This window comes from Pagrus major, chromosome 13 (genome assembly GCF_040436345.1).
Source record: "Pagrus major chromosome 13, Pma_NU_1.0".
Taxonomy (NCBI): domain Eukaryota; kingdom Metazoa; phylum Chordata; class Actinopteri; order Spariformes; family Sparidae; genus Pagrus; species Pagrus major.
The window spans coordinates 11,636,088-11,656,233 of NC_133227.1; the positions used below are offsets into that span (position 1 = coordinate 11,636,088).

Genomic DNA, 20,146 nt, shown 5'->3' on the forward strand with positions numbered 1-20,146 from the left:
CTTGTAGTTACTGGTTATATACATTACTTCTAGCCCACTGTTTAGTTTATGAAAGTATACAAATGTAAACTTATAGATACTTTTAGTTGACATGTTATGTACTTCTAGTTGACTTTCTAGTTTATGAACGTATGCTTTAAGTATTCTTTAGGTGTGAGAGTAGTGAACTTTCAGTACACAACTAGTTTACATCTAAGTTTTATTTTGTACTGCAACAATACTGTGAACTATACTATAATGACCTTATAGATAATGGTTATATACTCCTAGTCGACTTATAAAAGTATACTTTAAGTATTCTGTTTGTGTAAGAGCACACAACAAGTTTGAATTGACACCATTTAATAGTTTTATACTGCAAGTGTGTACTTACATGTACTAACATCATACTTGTAGTTGAATATTTATGTATTATCTTTGTACTTTAAAGTATATTGCTAGTTTTCTATTTAGGTCAAATGTATACTTGAAATATACCTTTAACTGCACTTTAAGTAGACTTGAAGTTACTGTATACACACTACCATGTAGTACACACAAAAGCTCACATTATAAGTCAACTATACATAATAATAAATGAATAAAAATATATAAAAGTATGTATTTGATAAGAACATAAAACGTAAACTTTAAAATAAGCACACTAAAATCACACTTCAATAAACTTCCTCTTTTTGTAAAGGATACGAATAAAACCAAACTGGGCTCCAGTGAGCAGTGCAAATGTATCTGTAACCTAGCTGGCAAAAGAAATGTTCAAGGTTGATGTTTTTTTATTATTATTATAATTTTCTTTTTACATTTCTTACAAGATGAGGAAAGAAAAAAAAATCAAATCAACATTAAACATTTTGTTTTGCCAGCTAGGTTACTGATACATTTGCACTGCTCACTGGAGCCCAGTTTGGTTTTATTCGTATCCTGAGGGGAGCATGGGAGTATTTTCCAGGGGCATAATAGTAACTCTGCACCCATTCAGGCTCTGATCCTCCTGGGTGAAAGTTGAGTGTCCTTACTTCCCCCCCGGTGATTCTCCAGATTTGTAATATTGGCTCAATCCTCTTGAGATTTGAAGGACAATGGTTCAGTGCTGTGAGCCCGAGGACTCAGTCCTCACAAACGTTAACACTGTACTCACCCACAGCTAGGCTCACTCCGTTCCGTCGGTTTAGAAATTGCATATTTGTCTTTTTAACTGTGACAATATTTTTGCAACACATGATTTGTGATACACAGTTTGCACGTGCAGTTTTTCCACCAAAGGTAAATAAATTACAGCTTCTATTTATGCACTTTTACATTTTGGGTTTTTTGACATAATTCATTGGGATTCTGATATCACATCATCTAAAGGGATCTATCTAAATTACCGATTGTAACTCCTTTGAAAATAAACTTCCAGCTCCGACTCAAACCGCATCTGGATTACATGATGGTGTGTTTGCTGGTAATCCCACCATGTCAAAGGTTGATTATTTTAACAGTTAAAAGGACAATGTAACCGTAACACTATCTCCGTAAAGCTGGCTCTGATCGCAGACGTGGAATATTTATCATACCTCATGTCTGAGTCCGCTGTTATGTGACATGACTTATTTCATTATCATGAACTCCAGTGGCTCACTGATCCCCCTCTGCCTCCCTGTGAAGGTGTCTTTCCCATCTGTGTTGCTTGGCAGGTGAGATATGAAGATCAAGGGGCTGCGTGTTGATCCTAGCTCAGGAATGGAGAGCCCGAGTGTAAAAAGTGTCTCTGTAGACGGGCCCGGTCCTGCTGGAAGCTCCACGACTCCCACACACGCTCCGACCTGTGCCCATTCACAGTTGACTGCCATGTAAAACACGTGGAGCCTCTCTGGAACCATGATCACAGCCCCACTGTAAATGAGATACATACTGTGGTAAAAAGGTTGCTGTGGACCCTTTTTGGCAAACAGATTTAGACATAAGATCCAGGTGTTCCCAGAGGACGAGGGCTTGTTGTGGTCTGTAAATGTGTCTGCTCCAGAGACAGCATGACAACACCTGATCTGCCGGTCCCGGTGGAGCACTATAGGCCAGCCATGTTAGCTATACCAGTTGCAAGGTCAAGGTCTGGACAACAGCTCACTATTGCCTTTGTGTGAGCTTCGGAGGTGCAGCAGATTCTCAGAGAAACTATACATTACTTTCCCACAGCTGGCTCCACAGCGTATCACTTACAGTGTGGTTAATATTTAAGGAAATCAGCCCGTGCAGGAGAACGCTATGTAACTTTAGGAAGGTTTTATTTAAGAAATGTTAAAGGGCGTACCTGTGTGTTGGATAGCATGTGAATACCACAATATCATGTCACATTGTATTACTATGTATTGTAACCATTATAAAATAGGTTTCAGGTGTCATGGTGTATTCAGAGCATCATTTGTATTTCAAATTAAAATCACTCCAATGTCATATTCACTTTTTGTCCAAAAACTCATTATATTTCAGTGCAGGGACAGACAGGGCGTCTGTGACTGTGAGATTTCCCTTAAACATTACTTTTAGAAACATTTATCACGGAGGTCACTTGCTTTCACACTAGAGAGCGTGCCGGGCAGTTCTCCCACAGCCGGGTCCCTGTTGAATTTTAGTTGTCTTTTTGTTGGTCTGAGTGCAAAAGAAACGTCTGAATGTAAAACATTGTTTCTAAATGGATTCAGATGAAAAACATGAGACATGGAGGCTTTCAGTAATTGTAGCAGAATGATTCAATTATTCAATATTTCTCCTTGGGGCTGCACGTTAAAATCAACAGATGCTGAACATATTTTGTTTAATGTCAGTGCTTGGAACACTTTTGACACTTATTGTATCCATGTATCTTTTTATATTTTTAAGAATGAAATATACTTACATAACTTATTATTGTTGAAGCCCTTTTGTTTTAACAGCATTTTCAGTGTTACTTAATTACAACCATTACTGTAATGCTAAAACTAAAATACTACTCTATTATTTTGGTGCTGCTTCTTCAGTGCACCGTGTCAAAAGACTCTTTAGATGACTGAGTGACATTTTCTTTTCAGTAGAACTATCAGACGTGGATGATGTCCATCAGTGGCTGCAACATCATCATCTTGTGTTGAAATAATAATAAAAAAATAACAGTTTCTACGGGCTCACATGAAAATGTTAAAATCCAGCTATAGAATGAAGAACTAGAGGAGGTCCATGATTTCAGGTTTTTCGGAATAATCTTAGATCCACAACTTAAATTTGATGAACATGTAAAGAAGATTTAAAATAACAGTGGAGATCAACCTTAATTGTTTCACAAACCTCGTCTTTTTCTAATTTTTCATATTGTATGACAGTATGGGCTCGAGCATCACCGTCCACTGTCAGACACATTTCATCTTAATCAATAATCAGCCACTGGACAGAAAGCCTGTGCGGTGGCATCAGTGTCAGATACTCAACAATCTACTAAGCTTTGAGAGCTTTACTCTTTTGTTTTCTCAGATACATTTTCAAATATATCAACAGTTTAACCCCAGTGTACAGATATATCCAGAGACAGGTCAGTAACAGGGTAACTCCATAAAGGGCTGTCAACTCAACTGAAATCAGACTAATTCCAGATCTATAATCCTTCACAACAGAGGTTAAGCGCCCAGAGCTGTACCCATGTTTAGCTCATTGTACTTAGGTTATATATGGATTGATGTGTTGTGGTCTGTGTGCTGTGGATACAGTTGACTGAAAGCTGTATATTTAACTTACGCTGCAGTTCAAAATAAACAATAGCTATAACTGTCTGTGCAGCGCATCAGTTTCATACTGCATTTAACCTGCAGTATCCCTATTAAAGGGGCATTATGTAGTTTCAGGGAAGAAATTCACACTTAGAATTTTAATAATTACAATATTAATGAGGCAATAATACAAACTCAGAAATATGTATTTTTTTCCATAACTGAATAAACAAGCTGTTCTCAGAGGAAAATAAGGTCCCAGAACACTGTTTGAAGCTAGAAAGGTGGCAGGGTCCGCCACATATAAACAAGGTAAAGAGTATGAATTTGTCCTTTAGGGTCAGTTTGTTTATTCAGTCATGTAAACAAAGAATTTGATTATTTCCTGTGCTTACGCACACAATCCACTTACGCATCTTCCCCAAAACTTCATACCTTTAAATAAAATTCAATAATAATAATAATAAAACAAATTCCACGTGAACACTTGTAATGTCTTATTTTTTTTTAAGCATCTTAATCCAACATTTAATCTAATATTTTATGTCGGTGTCACATCCTGTAGAGTGAGCGGCTGGTCACATGGATCTACTGGCTCCTGTGAAGCATAATGATAAGGTCACACTACACAGTGTCCATTGAGGACTGGAGGAATTTTAATAGCATTTCATGGGGGTTTGATACCAGAGCAGCTATAAAAAAAATAAGGTCACTGTGGAGCATTCATGATCACAGACACACTGTAACTCACTTCACCTCCCTGTGGGAATATTACAGGACTATAGCTGGGTATCCTCCCTCTCTCTCTCCCTCTCTCGCTCCCTCTCTCTCTCCCTCCCTCCCTGTCTCTGTCTCTCTATCAGTGCCTCGCAGGAGAGTGTCCGAGCAGCTGTGCTCTGGTCCAGCGCGCTTTTCTTATGCTAATTCTGGTCTGACATCAGCAGTGAGATCAAAGAAGCAGGGGTACTTTAGAGCTGAGTCTGCCCCCACTCAGCCTCACTCTCTCTGTCTGTCTCTGTCTCTGTCCTCACACACACACACACACACGCTCACACACTCACCGCTCTCTCTCGTGCACACCATGCGTACCTGTCCGGAGCTACTCCACCACCCCATGCTGGATTTTACTCATGCGTCTGGCTGATTCCGACGCAGAGAAGACTCCAGAAAGGATACTCCGACCCTGCTGAGATTTGATTTTTTTGTTCCTTCTCCGTCGCGTCGTTTTTGCTGAACAGTGAGAGCTGTGCGTAAAGGTGAGTCCGGCTTCTGTCCACCCCTGTGTGCTGCTGTTAGAGGAGTCTGTGCGCGCATGAGACAGGGTTAAAGTTTGGGATCATTGAGTGAGGAGAAAGCTGACTGCTTTGTGTGTCTGCTGTGTGAGTTTGTCGGCTGTAGAGGAGCTATCAGCTGAGAGAAAGTCTGGGAAGAAAGTTGGAACAAAGATTAGTTTGAAATATGAGGAACTCTGCTTAGATTGATAGTTGTAGCCTTTTTTTGATTTAATACACAAGAACAAGAACAGTTTTCTCAAGATTTGTATCTGTGGAGTGATTTGGGAACTCTGCGAGCTGAATGGAAAACAACATTATTAGACTATATAAATAACCTTGTCCGACCTTGTTAGTTAATCTCCTCTAATTAGATCCGCCCTGATAGTTAGGAAATATGATTAATAGTTGGCTCGGTGTGCCTGCCCGGCTTATCTTGGCTTGAGGAGAGGCACACATCGCGGTGTGTGTGTGTGTGTGTGTGTGTGTGTGTGTGTGTGAGGCTATCAGCCTTTATCTTCTGGTTGGAAACAGGAGCTGCCATTTAGCTCACTGTGGCCGAATGTAAATTTAAACAGTAAATCCTCTTTAGGCTTCTGAAAACAGACAAACAAAGAGCGAGAATGTTCAGGAAATAACTTCTTTTTCATCGATAGTGTATAAATAATAGTTATTTTTTATAATTTCAGCCTGTCCTTGCGCTTTGAAAAAGTAGATCACCACACAATAGTTTCAGTTGAGCTCATTTAAATAATTAATACACCGTTCCGTCTCCGCCAATCAGCGCCGAGCAGGAACTGCCTCTGTAAGCAGGCCCATTATCAGTTACCTGCTGTTTCACTGAGCCCCCTTCAAAGACAGCTGTTATCAGCAGCCCACAGCTATCACACACAGCTTCTGATGCGCTGATTAAAGATTAGTGCGCTGATCTGAGCTGCTGCCCCTCTTCTTTTTTTTTTTTTAAATTCTTCACATTTTTACAAAGTGGAACAGAGTTGACACCGAGCTGAATAACTGCAGTAGGCTCAAACATGCAGGGGAACATGCTTGTGTGTCAAAGTTTAGTAAAAGTTCATGTTGTTGTAAAACCCTAAGTAGCCCATCCATTTAAAAATGTGAGATAGTAAATACACCAGTATTACAACGAGCTATGGTGTCTTGTGACTCTCTTGTTGTATATTTAAAGTTAAAATTCACTAAATAAAGTCGGCATTTTTTGCCTGTTGAGACACAATCTGTACCACAAACACAGCTGTATGAAAATGTAGGATAGTTCTTTGTCTTAAAGCGGGGACGCTCAAAATGGGGCCCGCGGTTAAATTCTGGTCTGCTAGATGTATCTAGTCGGGGAAAAAAAGGAAAAACAATTTTTTAAAATTCCAACACTGTTTATGTTTTTTTATGTTTTGTGACGGCGACTGCTCTTTTAACCAGGGTCCTTAATCATTCATTCTTTTTCATAATCTGAGCAGGAAGTTTAGGGAACTTGGATCCTGGCACCATTTTGCATGTTAACAGTACAATGTAATAGGTGTGTGCTTTTGACCCATAGCCCACCATTAAGTTCATGTTTAGGCTCTCTAAGGGAAAAAGTTTGGGCACCTGTGTCTTAAAAGTTTCACTGCAGTTCTGTGTCTTGTTTCTTGTGTTTATTTGTAACTGTACTACCATGGATGTTCTTTACAGTGTGTTTTAACGCCTACAGTGTTAGTGCGCTGTATACATATACAGCACAATTCTGCTCATTTCCATTGTTTTTATCATGTAGTTAGTCTTTATTCAACATATGCAGAATTTTTGAGATCTTCTAAAATAATAAATCCCATATTTCTGTCATTTGATTTGATCTGTTTCATAGATTTAAATGGTGTTGCAGAGCTCACACAAAGACTTTCACTGTACTCGTCTACTTACACAAGACTCTGTAAATGTCATTGATAATATTTGTATGATTTATTACAGGGTTTAGAGGAGGAAGCCGTGCTATGAGAGTTGACTGTTGAGTCAGAGCCCAGATACCCGACTGCTCTTTGTATTCGTGTCCCGTGTGAACTGTCCAACCATGAGGAGCAGCTCTCATGCCCTGCCTCTTGGTGTGCTCACGGCTCTGCTGCTGTCTCAGGTCTGCTCTGGCATCAAATGGCTGTAAGTATTCTCAGGAGAGCCGCCGTCCCATTCCTCAGTCCTGTCACCGTCAACTGCACTGCTTTACATTCAAACAATGTCAAAACAGGTGACGTCAACAAGCCACACAGTGTTGTGTGGCTCTTTTGCTGCATGTTGCAGTGTTTTATGGAGTGTAGGACCCATGACAGCTTTGAGAAGGGCCCCAACATTCCTCAAGTGGCTGTGTGTTGTGTACATGTGTGTCTGATGAAGGGGACAGTAGATTAGCTGGCAGGTCTTCAGGTTATGAACGGAAACCTCTTTGTTTGATTAACTTCAATGTAGCTTCAGTAGAGGGAGATGCCATGTGTGTGTTTCAGTTCAGAGGTCTCAGATCAAACGCACCCCTGACGTGTAATAAGAAGATAGGAATAGAAAATAAGGCAGATGTGACGAGGCGCCGTGGCAGCGCAGACAGTGCCGCTGATGTCACTGCTTTCTGTGTGTGTAGTTAGGCCTCAATCAGGGTAAAAATAGTGTGCCGTCGAAGGAAACCGATGCCATAAATGTTGACACGAATGTTGATTGCTCAGACTGAGCACAAGACTGTTTTTAAGTAAAAGTAAACAATAATTTTCGCAATAATGTTGGAAAGTCCGTAAAATTCCCAACTTGCTATTTTTTGAATTTATTTAGGTTTCAATTGAAACTTTTGGACGCTTTTGTTTAAAGGCTTTGAGGTTTTTTCCACAATTTGCGTGTGCTGTTGTATATTTGAAGAGTTTATTTGTAAAAACAGATACAAGCCGTTCCTAAAATGAATGAACCAACACCAGTTTGATTGATATAGTTCACTAAAAACACAGTTCAGGGAAATAAATCCAAACAGAGATATCTGTTTATGCAAATGAACCCTTCTTTTCTTAGTCTTTACCCCTGATCATTATGTCTGATCGCTGAAAACACAGCTTTCTGCATTGACTTAAACAAGACTATCCATGCTTCTTATCAGAACAAGTGGCTGTAATGCTCACAGCAGGAAGACTTAAGCAGATGTGCCAATGAGAGCTTGGATGGCATGTGCTAAATCTAAAGCGAGGGTTCCTACAGTCTTGATAATGCACAGCGGTGCAATGCAAAACAGATGCGGCTGTAAACACCTGTGAGTGCCGGGTTACCACGAGCCCAGCGGAGTCACAGCTTATCATTGGGCACAGAGTGGCGGCCCCTCGGCCTCCTAATGTAAAACAGGCCACGGTGCTGCCTGGTTTCTCACGAACTCGCAGCAGAGTGCAAGACGCAAAGAGCAGAGATCAGAGCTGACCTGCTTCGCCTGTGGTTTCTCTATTAAGTTAATCCACAACAAGTTTAAATTGTTTAAATCAAATGTGTGCATCCTTTTATAGTCTGTAAACAGGCGATTGATGTCAAACGGAGGCCACAGAGGACGACGCTTCCTGTGGTGGAAAATGGCAAGGGATCTATTTAGATTTTTTATTTGACTGTGGATCAGAATTTATTGGAGTTTTTATATTTTTTGGCTGATGTTGATGCCTCCTCTCTGCTTAACAAAAGGAAATCAAGTGCCAAGAACGTGTCACTTATATTTTATGGATCCGCAGCTGAGTCTTCTTTGGGAATTTCGTGTGATAAGTTGTTCTATTCTGCGCAGCGTGCCAAAATATTTCCCTGATTGAAGCATTATCTGTTTGGATTTTCAATTGTTTGTTCAAAGCTGATGTGGACCTCAAATTGCTAACACACCACTGCAACTAAAACTCCCAGCATGCTTTGTTATTCTCATGAACGTGATAATTTCACAACACATAAAACAAAAACGTGCTTAGGCAATCGCCCCATTGTTGTCATCACCACCGCAAATTAAGAGAAAATGTATGGTTGAATGCATCCTGACAAATACCTCTTGTCTGTGTTTATCACAACCTCCGTCCCTGCAGAGCACTGTCACACACTCCTGCGTCTTTACACATCAACCAGACCCAACACTGTAAGCTGCTGCCTGGCATGGTGTCCTCGCAAGCTCAGCTGTGTCGCAGCAACCTGGAGCTCATGCAGACCATCATCCAAGCTGCCCGCGAAGTCAAGAAAACGTGCCAGAAGACCTTTGCTGATATGCGTTGGAACTGCTCCTCAATCGAAATCCCTGCTGATTCCCCGAAGTATCGACCAGACCTCGACCGAGGTATGATTACACACAGTTTGGAATGACAGCGAGGACAACGTTTTTTTTTAGCCGCCAGAATCTGACATTTATAGTCGTGCTTGACATTCACTGAATATCTAAAACCAAGGTCATTAAGAGCTGCATGGATTGCAGTTTAGTTTACAATAACTGGTGAAATGATCCTCAGACCTCTAATAGTGGTTGTGCTCAGACACCACAATCGATTATTCTGTACTGTATGTATTAACATGACAGCCATCTTGAGAACTTTAATACAGAATTACATCCTTTCCATAAGTGATTCCTAGTTTTAAGATGACGGGCTGCCTCATCTTTCCCCTGTTATGCTGCCAGCAAAATGATTCCATTAGTCATTGCTGAGGAGGTTACACACTGCTGAAGCTGTTACTTGAGAATACACACACACCACCACATGTGTACTTTCTGTAGGATAAAATAATTGGCTTGTTATTTCCAAAATCCACAGCATTATCTGACGGCACGCCTGTTTGCGCTGCAGTCTGACTCTGCTGTTTGCATTGCCAGAAGGACCTCGAGCGAGCCAGAGACAGTTGCGGGGTTGTGGGTGGGGGAGCGGTGCAGCACTCCTCAGAAAGGACATGGCTGCCATTTACCAAATGAACAGTCTGCACCGAACAGGAAATGGCTCATCTCTGTCCAGGGATGGCTTTGATCTAGGCAGCACACAGTCATACATGATTTCTTCTCTTACTTCAAATTGCTCCTCAGCCCTTCAACATATGTGCTTTCCGGTTATGCACATCAGCACCAATCACATCAGAGCTCACTCTGCATTGCGTCATGAGCAGTGACAGGCTGTGTTTGATTGGTTCATTTTGTGCCCTCCATTACTTAAGTTGTTTTTTTCCACTAACCAGAAGAAAGCTGAGAGGGAGATAGAGAAACAGATCACAGAGAAGTGTTTCTACTTTCTGTACATGTTTTGATTTGTTGTAAAAAGTCTTGGAACCCATTCTGACCAACACCAATTCAAGCTGACCACTACACACTTCTCACTAACACTTTAATATGACAAATGGTGGTGGCTCAGTTGCCTGTCTTAAAAGTATGAAATCTTCCAGCTTCTGTGTGCACACATTCAACCCATCAAAAACAGACTAATATCATAAAACCTAAAAGAACAGTTCACCCAAAAACGAAATTTCAGTCATTATCTACTCAACCCCGTGTTGATGGAAAGTCAGGTGAAGTTTCGTAGTCCACAAAACATTTCTGGAGCTTCCAGGCGAAACAGTGTTACAGCATCCTCCTAAACAACTGAAGTAGATTGGAAGTTTTTTTTGCAACTTAAAGAAAGAACTTAAAAAATGCGTGACATGGCGCCATACAGCTCGCCCAGCGTCATCCAAATCTCCAGAAGCCCCGAGATCCCAAATTGATTCAAAATGACATTATTTACACCCTCGACATGCGGTCGAGCTTCTACACCGCAGCAGACAGAGTGTGCTTTTACACGAAACTTCACCTGACTTCCCTCGGCATGGGGGTGGGTAGATAAGGAAACAAAATCAAAGAAAATATCCACAAACTGTACTGGCAGCTCCCTATATCAAGTAAATATAGTTTATTTTAAGTTTCTAAATCTACAGTTGTTTTGCTACTGATAGCTGCTAGAGCGTAATAGCAGTTAATAGATCAATAAACAGAAAAATAATCCAACTAGTTTAATAATCGGATAATTGTTCCTTCTTCGTGCAAACTCAAGTTTTAGACTGCCGGTCAGACAAAGTGAGAAATCGACCAAAAGATCACTCAGTTAATGAAGAAACATCATGACTGTATAGAATATATGCCTAAAGATATAATATGTAACATTTCTGCATTAAAATGTGTAAAAATGACGAGACCTTAGTTATGTTTTTTGTTGAGTTATGTACTTACATTATCCTAAATGTTTAAGACAATGTTCAAACCCAGAGAGGTGATCGTCTGTCGCTATAACTTCTGATGATACGTCAGAAAGTGAGGAAGGAAGTTGGTGAACGTGATTAAACGTAAACTGAATAAAACTCGTCCATAAACATTTCTGCCTGATTTACATAGGTAGATTTCATCATCAGCAATGGTGGTTGTTCAACAATAAGGACAACAACTCCCATGATCCCACGCTACATTTTTTTGTTATGTTTTAAGCGAGAGACCCCTAGTGCCAGAAATGACAAACTGTGCTTTTGAGTGTCAGCACTGAACTGGAGAGAAAATGATTATTGAATGACTCTGACGTCTTCCTTTTTTACCTACATCATTTGGGTTTCTTATCTTTTTTTAACAGGAACAAGAGAGGCTGCATTTGTCTACGCCCTGTCGGCAGCGACCATCAGCCACACCATAGCACGGGCGTGCACTACTGGAGATTTGCGACTGTGCTCATGCGGTCCTATTCCCGCTCAGATCCTAGAGCCTGGCTATCGCTGGGGCGGCTGCGCTGACAACCTGCACTACGGCTTGATCATGGGCTCTAAGTTCTCTGACGCTCCCATGAAGATGAAGCGCGCAGGCTCTCATGCTAACAAACTGATGCACCTACACAACGCTGAAGTCGGGAGACAAGTAAGCAATATGGACTGTTTTTACCCTTTACTTTTATAAACTGCACACTACAGTTTCAACTGTAAATTTCTCTCAGTCCCACACAGAGTGAGCACTATCTGACCTCCATGTCCTCTGTCCCTATGGCCAGGCATTGAGAGATGCGCTGGTGATGAAGTGTAAATGTCACGGTGTGTCCGGCTCCTGCTCCATAAGGACCTGCTGGAGAGGCCTGCAGGACCTGAGAGAGATCGCCATGGACCTGAAGACCAAGTACCTGTCTGCCACCAAAGTTGTTCACCGGCTCGTGGGGACACGCAAGCAGCTGGTACCCAAAGACATCGACATCAGGCCGGTGAGGGAGAACGAGCTGGTCTACCTGCAGAGCTCCCCGGACTTCTGCTCCAGGATCGACAAACAGGGCTCCGTTGGCACACAGGACAGGTGAGACTGCCATGTCACATTGAGTGTTCGACTGTGAGTGTGCATGAGAAAGGGGGGGGGGTACTTGGTGGTAATGACAGCTCTCGGTGGTTAGATTTATTAGCATGACTCATGTCAGTGACAGCCAAGCAGCTGACACATAGGAAACAACCAATTCTGAATGTCTGCTCATTCAGGATGTTGACTCTAGTGAAGTGCCTTCCTGCCTCAGTGGCACCGTTGAGTTTGCAGGCAGGCTGATAACCAGCGGCCCCTGAGAGTGCTCCGTCTACGGCCTGTCTGAGCATGTGTCACTGAAAAGGCTGCAGTGACTGGAGTCGTTGTCCTGCTATCTGAAACAATGACTAATGCAGTTATTCTTAGGACTGAGTGCACTCGAGCTGATATCGATTGGAAAGGGCCACACAAATGGGGAAATAGTTACTGGTCCCCCAAAGATAAAGGTTTATTTACACTGTTCAGCTCCAGTGTTTGAGTTGGGACAGTGTGAAGTGCTGCTGGTTCGCGGGAAGCTAGGAGCCCATTAGTCTAAGGGGGTCTAACTCAGGCTGAGATCTGGCCAATGAACCCATTAATGACTAACGATTATATTTTGTATGTTAGGGCCCTGAAACACCAGGCCGACAGTCGGCCAGTGTTAGGCCTGTCGCTGAGTGTATGTTTGGTGTAGTTGTTGCAGTGTGTCTGTTGGCACTAGTCGGCCCTGTTCAGCAGCTTTTTGGCTTATTTTGCATGTGTGTGTTTTGTGGTTTTGAAATTACTCTGATTGGCTGTTCACTGTAGAGAAGAGAAAAAGAAAAAGATCGCCTGTCGCTGTCATATCCGTGATTTCCTTATTTTTCGCCGCTGCCCCTTTGTCAGTGTCATTTGTGACTTTCTAGCGAGCGCAGTGTCTAAAAACCTGCTTTATCATAACAAAGTCGTCCTGTTTCCCTTTTTGAATGACCAATACAGTCAACATACCTGGCGGTGTGTAGAGTTACTTCCTTTCACACAGACGCAGAACGTGCAAGCTGTTTGTCCGTCGGCTGTAGTCTTTGAGGTGTGTTCAAGTGCAGCTTTTTGGGCGGGAAACAGGCGACATGAGTTGAAGCAACAGTCGGCCTTCGTCGTCAGCAGTTCCCTGATGTCGGTTTGGTGTGTCTCGGCTCTTAAAGAATCTCCCCCTGAAGAGTTTTTTCTGTTAGAGGTGGCAACACTTAATTTGCTGTGAACACTGTCAGGACAGTTGATTTAGTTGATTTAAAATGCAAAACATCAAAAAAGGTTGTTTAACATCCCTTTAAATGTTAAAAACAGAAAAAAATTCCACTGTGAACATTAATAAGCTAATATCAGAGAATATCAGAGAAATCTTACAAGCTTATTGAATTTCCCAAAAATATGTTTGCAGAGAAAAACAGATCATATCTCAGGCTTTAGTTTTGAATTTTGTGGCACTGGAGGCAAATTTTGACTAGTGTGGTTGCTTAAAGGATCACTATGTAGTTATGGGGAAGAAATTTAATCAGAAAAGAAAGATCCATTGACCTAGCGTTTCCCTGTGGTATTATTGTTGGTGTCGTGTTTGCAACATGGCTACAGCGAGCAGCCTGACTACTGTCCAAAGCAAAAATGAATAGCATGGTGAAAGTTTCTCTGTTCATACGTATAAAAACTTGATCTCATATCATTTCCCCAACATTACCCCACTGACTGACCGTGTTCAGCTTGTTTAACCAGACGTACCTCACTTTATAAGAATAAATGCAATGATTTATGCATCCACGTGTACTTTAGCATGCTTCAGTTGTGTAAGCCAATGAGAATAAAAAGTTTAACTAAATGGCGCGTGATCTAGTTATATGTTATAAATATCATCCATCATATGACTGTCATATCATGTGTTCCTTAGCAGCAGGCCACTCTGCAGATAACCAGGAGACATGCTTCATGTCAAGGACACTCACTGTGCCCAGCGTGTCCCACGTCTGCAGGCTGATAATGCAGCTGCAGCCGCACACAGTCTGCATCATTAGTGCCTTTTAACCAAATCATGAGGCGGCCGCTTTGCTACCATCATGACATGAATGTGTGACGCTGATGTTTGTGTGTGAGTATCTGTGAGAGCACATGCGTGGGTATCGATTATTTCCAAATGTGCAGAGGAAATTTCAAACCTGGATCACATGGTCTCAGTATTATCTGCTTTGCTCTGAGTTCTCTCTCACCGGTGTCCACTCGAGGAGAGTTTTTTTTTTTTTTTTAAGTTTTACACTTGAACTGACCTCGCTCCTGCCTACATTGTTAGCTGTGACCCATTCACAAGAGCTGAGAGCAGTGGATACTCTTTCTAGAGTCAGGTTTTGTGGCTAACGAGATAATCTGGGACAGAGAAAGTACATTTGAGCAGCTGTTCCTAATGGATTAAGTGTGATCACTGACGCAAAAAAAAGTGTCAAGGCATGCTAATGAAGCTCGTGCTTTAGTCTTAAATTACATTACTGTTCCTAGATGGGAACTACAGAATGTATAGAGCTGTCCTCCCGCTCCACTTCCAGCACAGCAATGATATAATGAGATCTTGGTCCTGACAAAACGTAATTGTGTGGGGGGTTTTCTGCTGTTTCCCAGCTCCCACCGATCTAATAAACCTGTCTTACATTCTCAATGACTCTTGTCCCTCCTCCTCCTTCACTCCCGCGGCAGCCATCAGCTCAGCGTCTCCCCACGCCATGCTGGTCATTAACACTCTGCCATCATAAAACAATGCAATTATGTGGAAAGGGCAAGCTAAAGAGAGGGAGGGCAGCCCTGTGTATTCAGTGTGATTTATGGCAGGGCTATTCTCTGCTCATTCAGGATGCCTCGGGCTTCTGAAATGAGAGGCTGAGCGTCCGCTGGCCAAAGACGAGGAAACAAAAAGAAAATGAAAGAAAAAAATGTTTGGAAGGAGGATCGCACAAAAGGTTAAGGCACAACGGCCGGTCAGGCGCTTTTAAAGGACTATTACGGGCTCTTCACAGGCAAAAATGTTTTAGAATGAAGCTGTAAATCTTTAGACAGGAAACCAAACTGCGTTCAGTGTTGGTTGTTCAGTCCAAAATTTGCCCCAGTTTGCTCTGTCTTGTTGAAGCACAACAAAGCAACACAAAACAAAATATCTAACTTAATGTCTTTTTTTGTCTACTTTCAGGCAGTGCAATAAAACCTCCCTGGGCAGCGACAACTGTGACCTGATGTGCTGCGGCCGTGGCTACAACCCTTACATGGAGAAGCTGGTGGAGCGCTGCCACTGCAAGTACCACTGGTGCTGCTACGTAACCTGCAAGAAGTGTGAGCGGATCGTGGAGAAATACGTCTGCAAATGAGTCGACGCCGGCCTCGCCAGCAGTCCCGGAGGCTACAGATTAACCAAAGCACTACCATACCAAGAAGGCTTACTTTTGTCTTAAGCTTTAGCATGTGTATCTCAAGGAGAAATGGTCTATTCTTGTGTCAGTATCATTTTTGTATCGAATCTCCGAGCTGACAGTTGGGCTTCTGAGCTTTTTTCGCTTCACAAACCTGGATGTGGAGAGTGTGGCGACAGCGCCGGTTTACGTGAAGACCGCCGTCCTCCTGGGTATTTCCTTTTTCTTGTTAATGATTATAAATTCCTCTCACAGGGATGTTGAAAGTCTATTTTATTATATCTCTAGTAAAAAGAAATAATATTGGATTTAATGCTGGAGGAGAGGGATTGTTTTCCCCCTCACTAGACTGAGACTTATGTTTGGCTTCATTCCACCGAAATCGAAGGGTTCTGATGGATCCATGCTGTACTTTTTTCGGTACTATTAAACTTTTTTCCTCTGCAGCGATGGACAATGGAGGAAAAAGGGAACACAAAGGGAATTTCAAGTACTTTTCAATCATGGAACTTTTTTTATGGTTGACATTTTGGACTCTCGCTCATGTGTCCTGCGTGGATCTTCACATGGCCCGCATCCCTGTGGATTGAGAGAAGAAGAGCATTGAGGACTTTGTAAAATGGTGCATTATCTCCTTTATGTCTGACATGCAGTTCAAAATATATTCTATTTTTCATGAGCGTATGAGCTGAACTCATGGATTTTGTAAACCACTTTTGTGTGGATGTACATACTGTTATTTTGTATACTGAAATAAAGAAAGAAGTATTTATAAAATAATTAAATGATCTTCACATGGACATTTTTCTCTTTTTCTGTGACCTGCACCTTTAATAATATACTGTGTAGCTCTTACAGCGTGTTGGCATAGACTAGCCCATAACCTCCCAGCCTAATTATTTTTAAGCAAAGCAACATTTACTGTAATTCACTGCAAATCCAAGTGTTATAAAATAACAGTTAACCACAACTTATAGCAATGTGTGATTGTAAATCAGCTCAGCACACTCAGTAATGAGTTGCAGGGTTCAACCTGACAGCCTGTTGGGATCACTCTCTGAATCACCCAAACCCTGGGAAAGTGTTTGTTTAGACATTCCACCCCCTCACAAAGGCCATCACAAAGGGATTTTTGTCACTCCTATCACGGCTTTAACACTCAAACAGTCATTTGTGTGCGAGCCAGACCCCCGCCGTACAAACATCAAATAACAAAAAGAAGAAATTTAATTTATTTTGAACTTGTAGCCAGACTGTTGGGCTGTCGGAGGGAACATACTTGGCTCTGTGTCGAGCCGAGATATTACCCTCTGGCCAGCCTAGTGTTGGTTAAAGTGGTTCTCATGATTTTACACTGACAGAAATAGCTGTGGAGGATGTAGGACCCATGCTGTGAGCTCACATGATCCATCGCAGCACCAGCCTGTGCAGGCTGCACACTCACTGGAGCCGTAACACTTCTTGACCCCAGCCTGTGGATGCACACACAAAGTGCCAAAACAACTCCACGTACTGTGCAAAACAAGGCTGAGCGGATTATTATCACCAGTCGTTTAGATTTTAGAGGCCAATTTAGTGATGCTGGACTTGTTTCACAGTCCATTTCATTTCATCTTTGGATACAAATATAGGTAAAGAAGAGTTGATTAAGTACAACAGTAAGACTGAAGGGAGTGACTGAACAATGAACTATAAGAAGTCTTAAAGCAGACACAGGACTGACACAGTGCACTGTGGTTTTTGGTTTGGGGGCAGGGAGGATCTGCTGAGTGCAGGTGAGCGGGGGTCTGCTCTGTCTGCACACAGGCCTGTCCGTCGACAGCCTCAAGGACTCTTCAGTCACTGGCATTCCTCAGCCTGGTAGTTGGAGAGAATAGGTTGTGTGTGTGTGTGTGTGTGTGCGTGTGTGTGTGTGTGTGAGAGTACACCCACTGCTGTCTGTCATTGGGTTCACTGCTACTGAAATGTGAAGCCTCATCTGCAGATTGAGGGCTTCCACACTGTCCTGATACAGGTAGCTCAGCCAGAGTCAGGACGATCAGACGATGAAACAGTGCAAATGTTAGCGTAAAAAAGTTTGTATGCAGGATGCTCAGATGTTACTCTCAACACATTTGATAAATATACCACAAAACAAGTTTTTTGGAATAGTGTATTTTAAATGTCAATACTTTTGAAAGAGTGCAGACAATGAAGACACCAGCTGAACTCCTGACCCTTTAAAGAACGTGCTCGGACCCGTGATCCGTCTCACAAAATTACTTATCTACCTTTTTCATCTTCTGTCAATGTACGTCTGTCTAGGAATTCGCTAAATTCACGAAATTGTGCTTGTGTAAATGTTGAAATCCGGTTGATAAATTCATTGTCAAACTCCAAAAGCACGGAGTAATTTCATCAGGCCTCTGAAGATTAGATAGAGCCTGAAGTCAGTCTGGAAATGCTGACCCTCTGAGCAACCATTGTTATCATAAAGACGTGCAACTATTCAGCTGACCTCTATCTCACCCTCCTGAAATCTCTGTCTTGGCCATAGTCCACACAATAAAACAACATTTCATGGACGACCCCAGCGTGCTAATAATACGAACCTGTTGTTAACATTAATTTGCTCCACATTCTTCCATTTTTCTATCTGTCAACACGAAGCTGTAGTGTTGCGGAAGAGTGACTGTGTGGAAAATGGGACTTGAATGGGCTGCCATTTTGGCGGGGATCAGGTACAAACGGCTTAAGAGCAGCCCTCATCCGGGCCGTTAAAGACCTTTGTGTTGGAAAGGAAAACAAAACAAAAGTAAAGACGACAAAAAAACGGAACTAATCGCCGCTGCGGTTTCTGTTTCTTTTCTTTCTCCCTGTCTTTGTCCTAAAGTATCTGAGTATCTCTGCACGGTTGGCGTGACCCCTCGCTCTGTGGGAATTGCCTGGTAATAGAGAAGGAAAAGAGGACTTTAATGGAGAGCAGTGAAAATATCAGGGGTTAATGTCAGCCCGGACAATATAATACCAATTGCCTTTGTGCTGCCTGCGGTCCAGATAACTAGCTGTGAATGAGAGAGACAAAGAATCTGGCTGGAGTGGTAAAGGCTTTCAGATGTACTGACCCGTACTGTAAATGGACTTTTGTGGACCCCACCCCCACCCCGACCCTCCAGCCTTTAAATAGGATCCCCGCATTATGTGCTGTTAAAGGCCATTTTTTTGTTTTGGTGTGTGTGTGTGTGTGTGTGTGTGTGTGTGTATGTGTGTGTGTGTGTGTCCTCAGGCATGTTGCCGGGAGATAGCAGATCATTCAAAGCATGCACCTTTCAAGGTAAAGACAAACCATGGATGGCTGAGGAGCAGGCAGTGACTGAACCAGGAGTTTATGGTGTTTAGTCGGAAACTCATTTGTCTGAAGTTGGCCATCAATTTACAATAAAGATTTAAAGCTATATTATGTAACATTTCCACATTAAAATGCCTAAAATGACTTGACATTTGTTGTATTATTTGTTGAGTTGTGTACATAAATTATCCCAAATGTTTCCAACAATGTTCAAACCCAGAGAAAACCGTAAGTTCCCTCCTTCGTTTCATCATGAAAACATGATTCATGGAAACATCAGATGATACGTCAGAGTGACAAAGGAAGTCAGCATACATGACTAAACATAACCTGACTATAATATATTACCTTGTCCATGACAGTCCATTCTCACTCAAAACGTGTCAAATACAGCAGCCTGGTCAGTGGCCGTACACTTCTAAGTTTGACGGTGTTGTTACCCCTCTAGTGTCACTTCTCAAAGTGCCTCTAGTGCAGTAGTACAAGGAGCCAGAGAGGTCTCTTGGGGGCTGGTTAGATGGGTCATACACTTTCCCTTAGTTAAGTTATGTTACGTAAGTAAATCAACATACAGTACGTCAATTACATAACTTATGTTACATAAGTGATGTACTTACTTCACTTTCGTTGTAATGTGAGTTACATGACTTACCTGAACGTAGTTATTCTAACCCAACCCTTTTCATAAACCTGACCAAGTAGATTTGGTGCCTAAACCTAACCAGGTAGTTAGGTAGTACTGCTAACTTGCCCGCAGAGCCCTTCACGTCTAAAACTGACTCTGGAGAGGTAGGTAGAGCATGATGATGAGCTGGAAATGAGAATGTGTTGTCCATGAATATAACTGCCTGTGTCATGTAGATAGATTTATTTTTATTTTTATGAGCAATGGTGGTTGTTTAACAATGAAGACAACAACTCCCATGATCCCACGCTGCTCCGTGATGTCATCAAAACATAACTTTTGTTTTGTTTAGATCGAGACACCCCATAGTGGCAGAAATTACACATTGTGCCTTTAACATTTCACTGTGGAGACACTTTTTATGAACTTTTAATGCTTTTTTTCCTGTGCCATTCTTCAATTTTATGCATAACATCTTGTATGTGTTTTATGTTATTTACAGCTT

At 41.9% G+C, this 20,146-nt stretch overlaps 1 protein-coding gene across 1 annotated transcript; it reads left to right on the plus strand.

Moving 5' to 3' along the window:
• Window positions 1-4,906: 4,906 nt before the first annotated feature.
• On the plus strand, window positions 4,907-16,355 carry wnt11 (wingless-type MMTV integration site family, member 11). Its single transcript, XM_073479807.1, has 6 exons — window positions 4,907-4,975; window positions 6,953-7,135; window positions 9,055-9,299; window positions 11,596-11,873; window positions 12,004-12,296; window positions 15,472-16,355. The coding sequence occupies exons 2-6, from the start codon at window positions 7,053-7,055 to the stop codon at window positions 15,644-15,646; spliced, it is 1,074 nt and encodes a 357-aa protein (XP_073335908.1). The 5' UTR covers window positions 4,907-4,975; window positions 6,953-7,052; the 3' UTR covers window positions 15,647-16,355.
• The last annotated feature ends 3,791 nt before the right edge of the window (window positions 16,356-20,146 follow it).

Excerpts from the sequence above, each read along its gene's own strand:
- wnt11 (XM_073479807.1), top strand. The coding sequence starts at position 7,053 with ATGAGGAGCAGCTCTCATGCCCTGCCTCTTGGTGTGCTCACGGCTCTG. Across the intron at positions 9,300-11,595 it reads TCGACCAGACCTCGACCGAG|GAACAAGAGAGGCTGCATTT; the intron begins GTATGATTACAC and ends TTTTTTTAACAG. Across the intron at positions 11,874-12,003 it reads ACGCTGAAGTCGGGAGACAA|GCATTGAGAGATGCGCTGGT; the intron begins GTAAGCAATATG and ends CCCTATGGCCAG.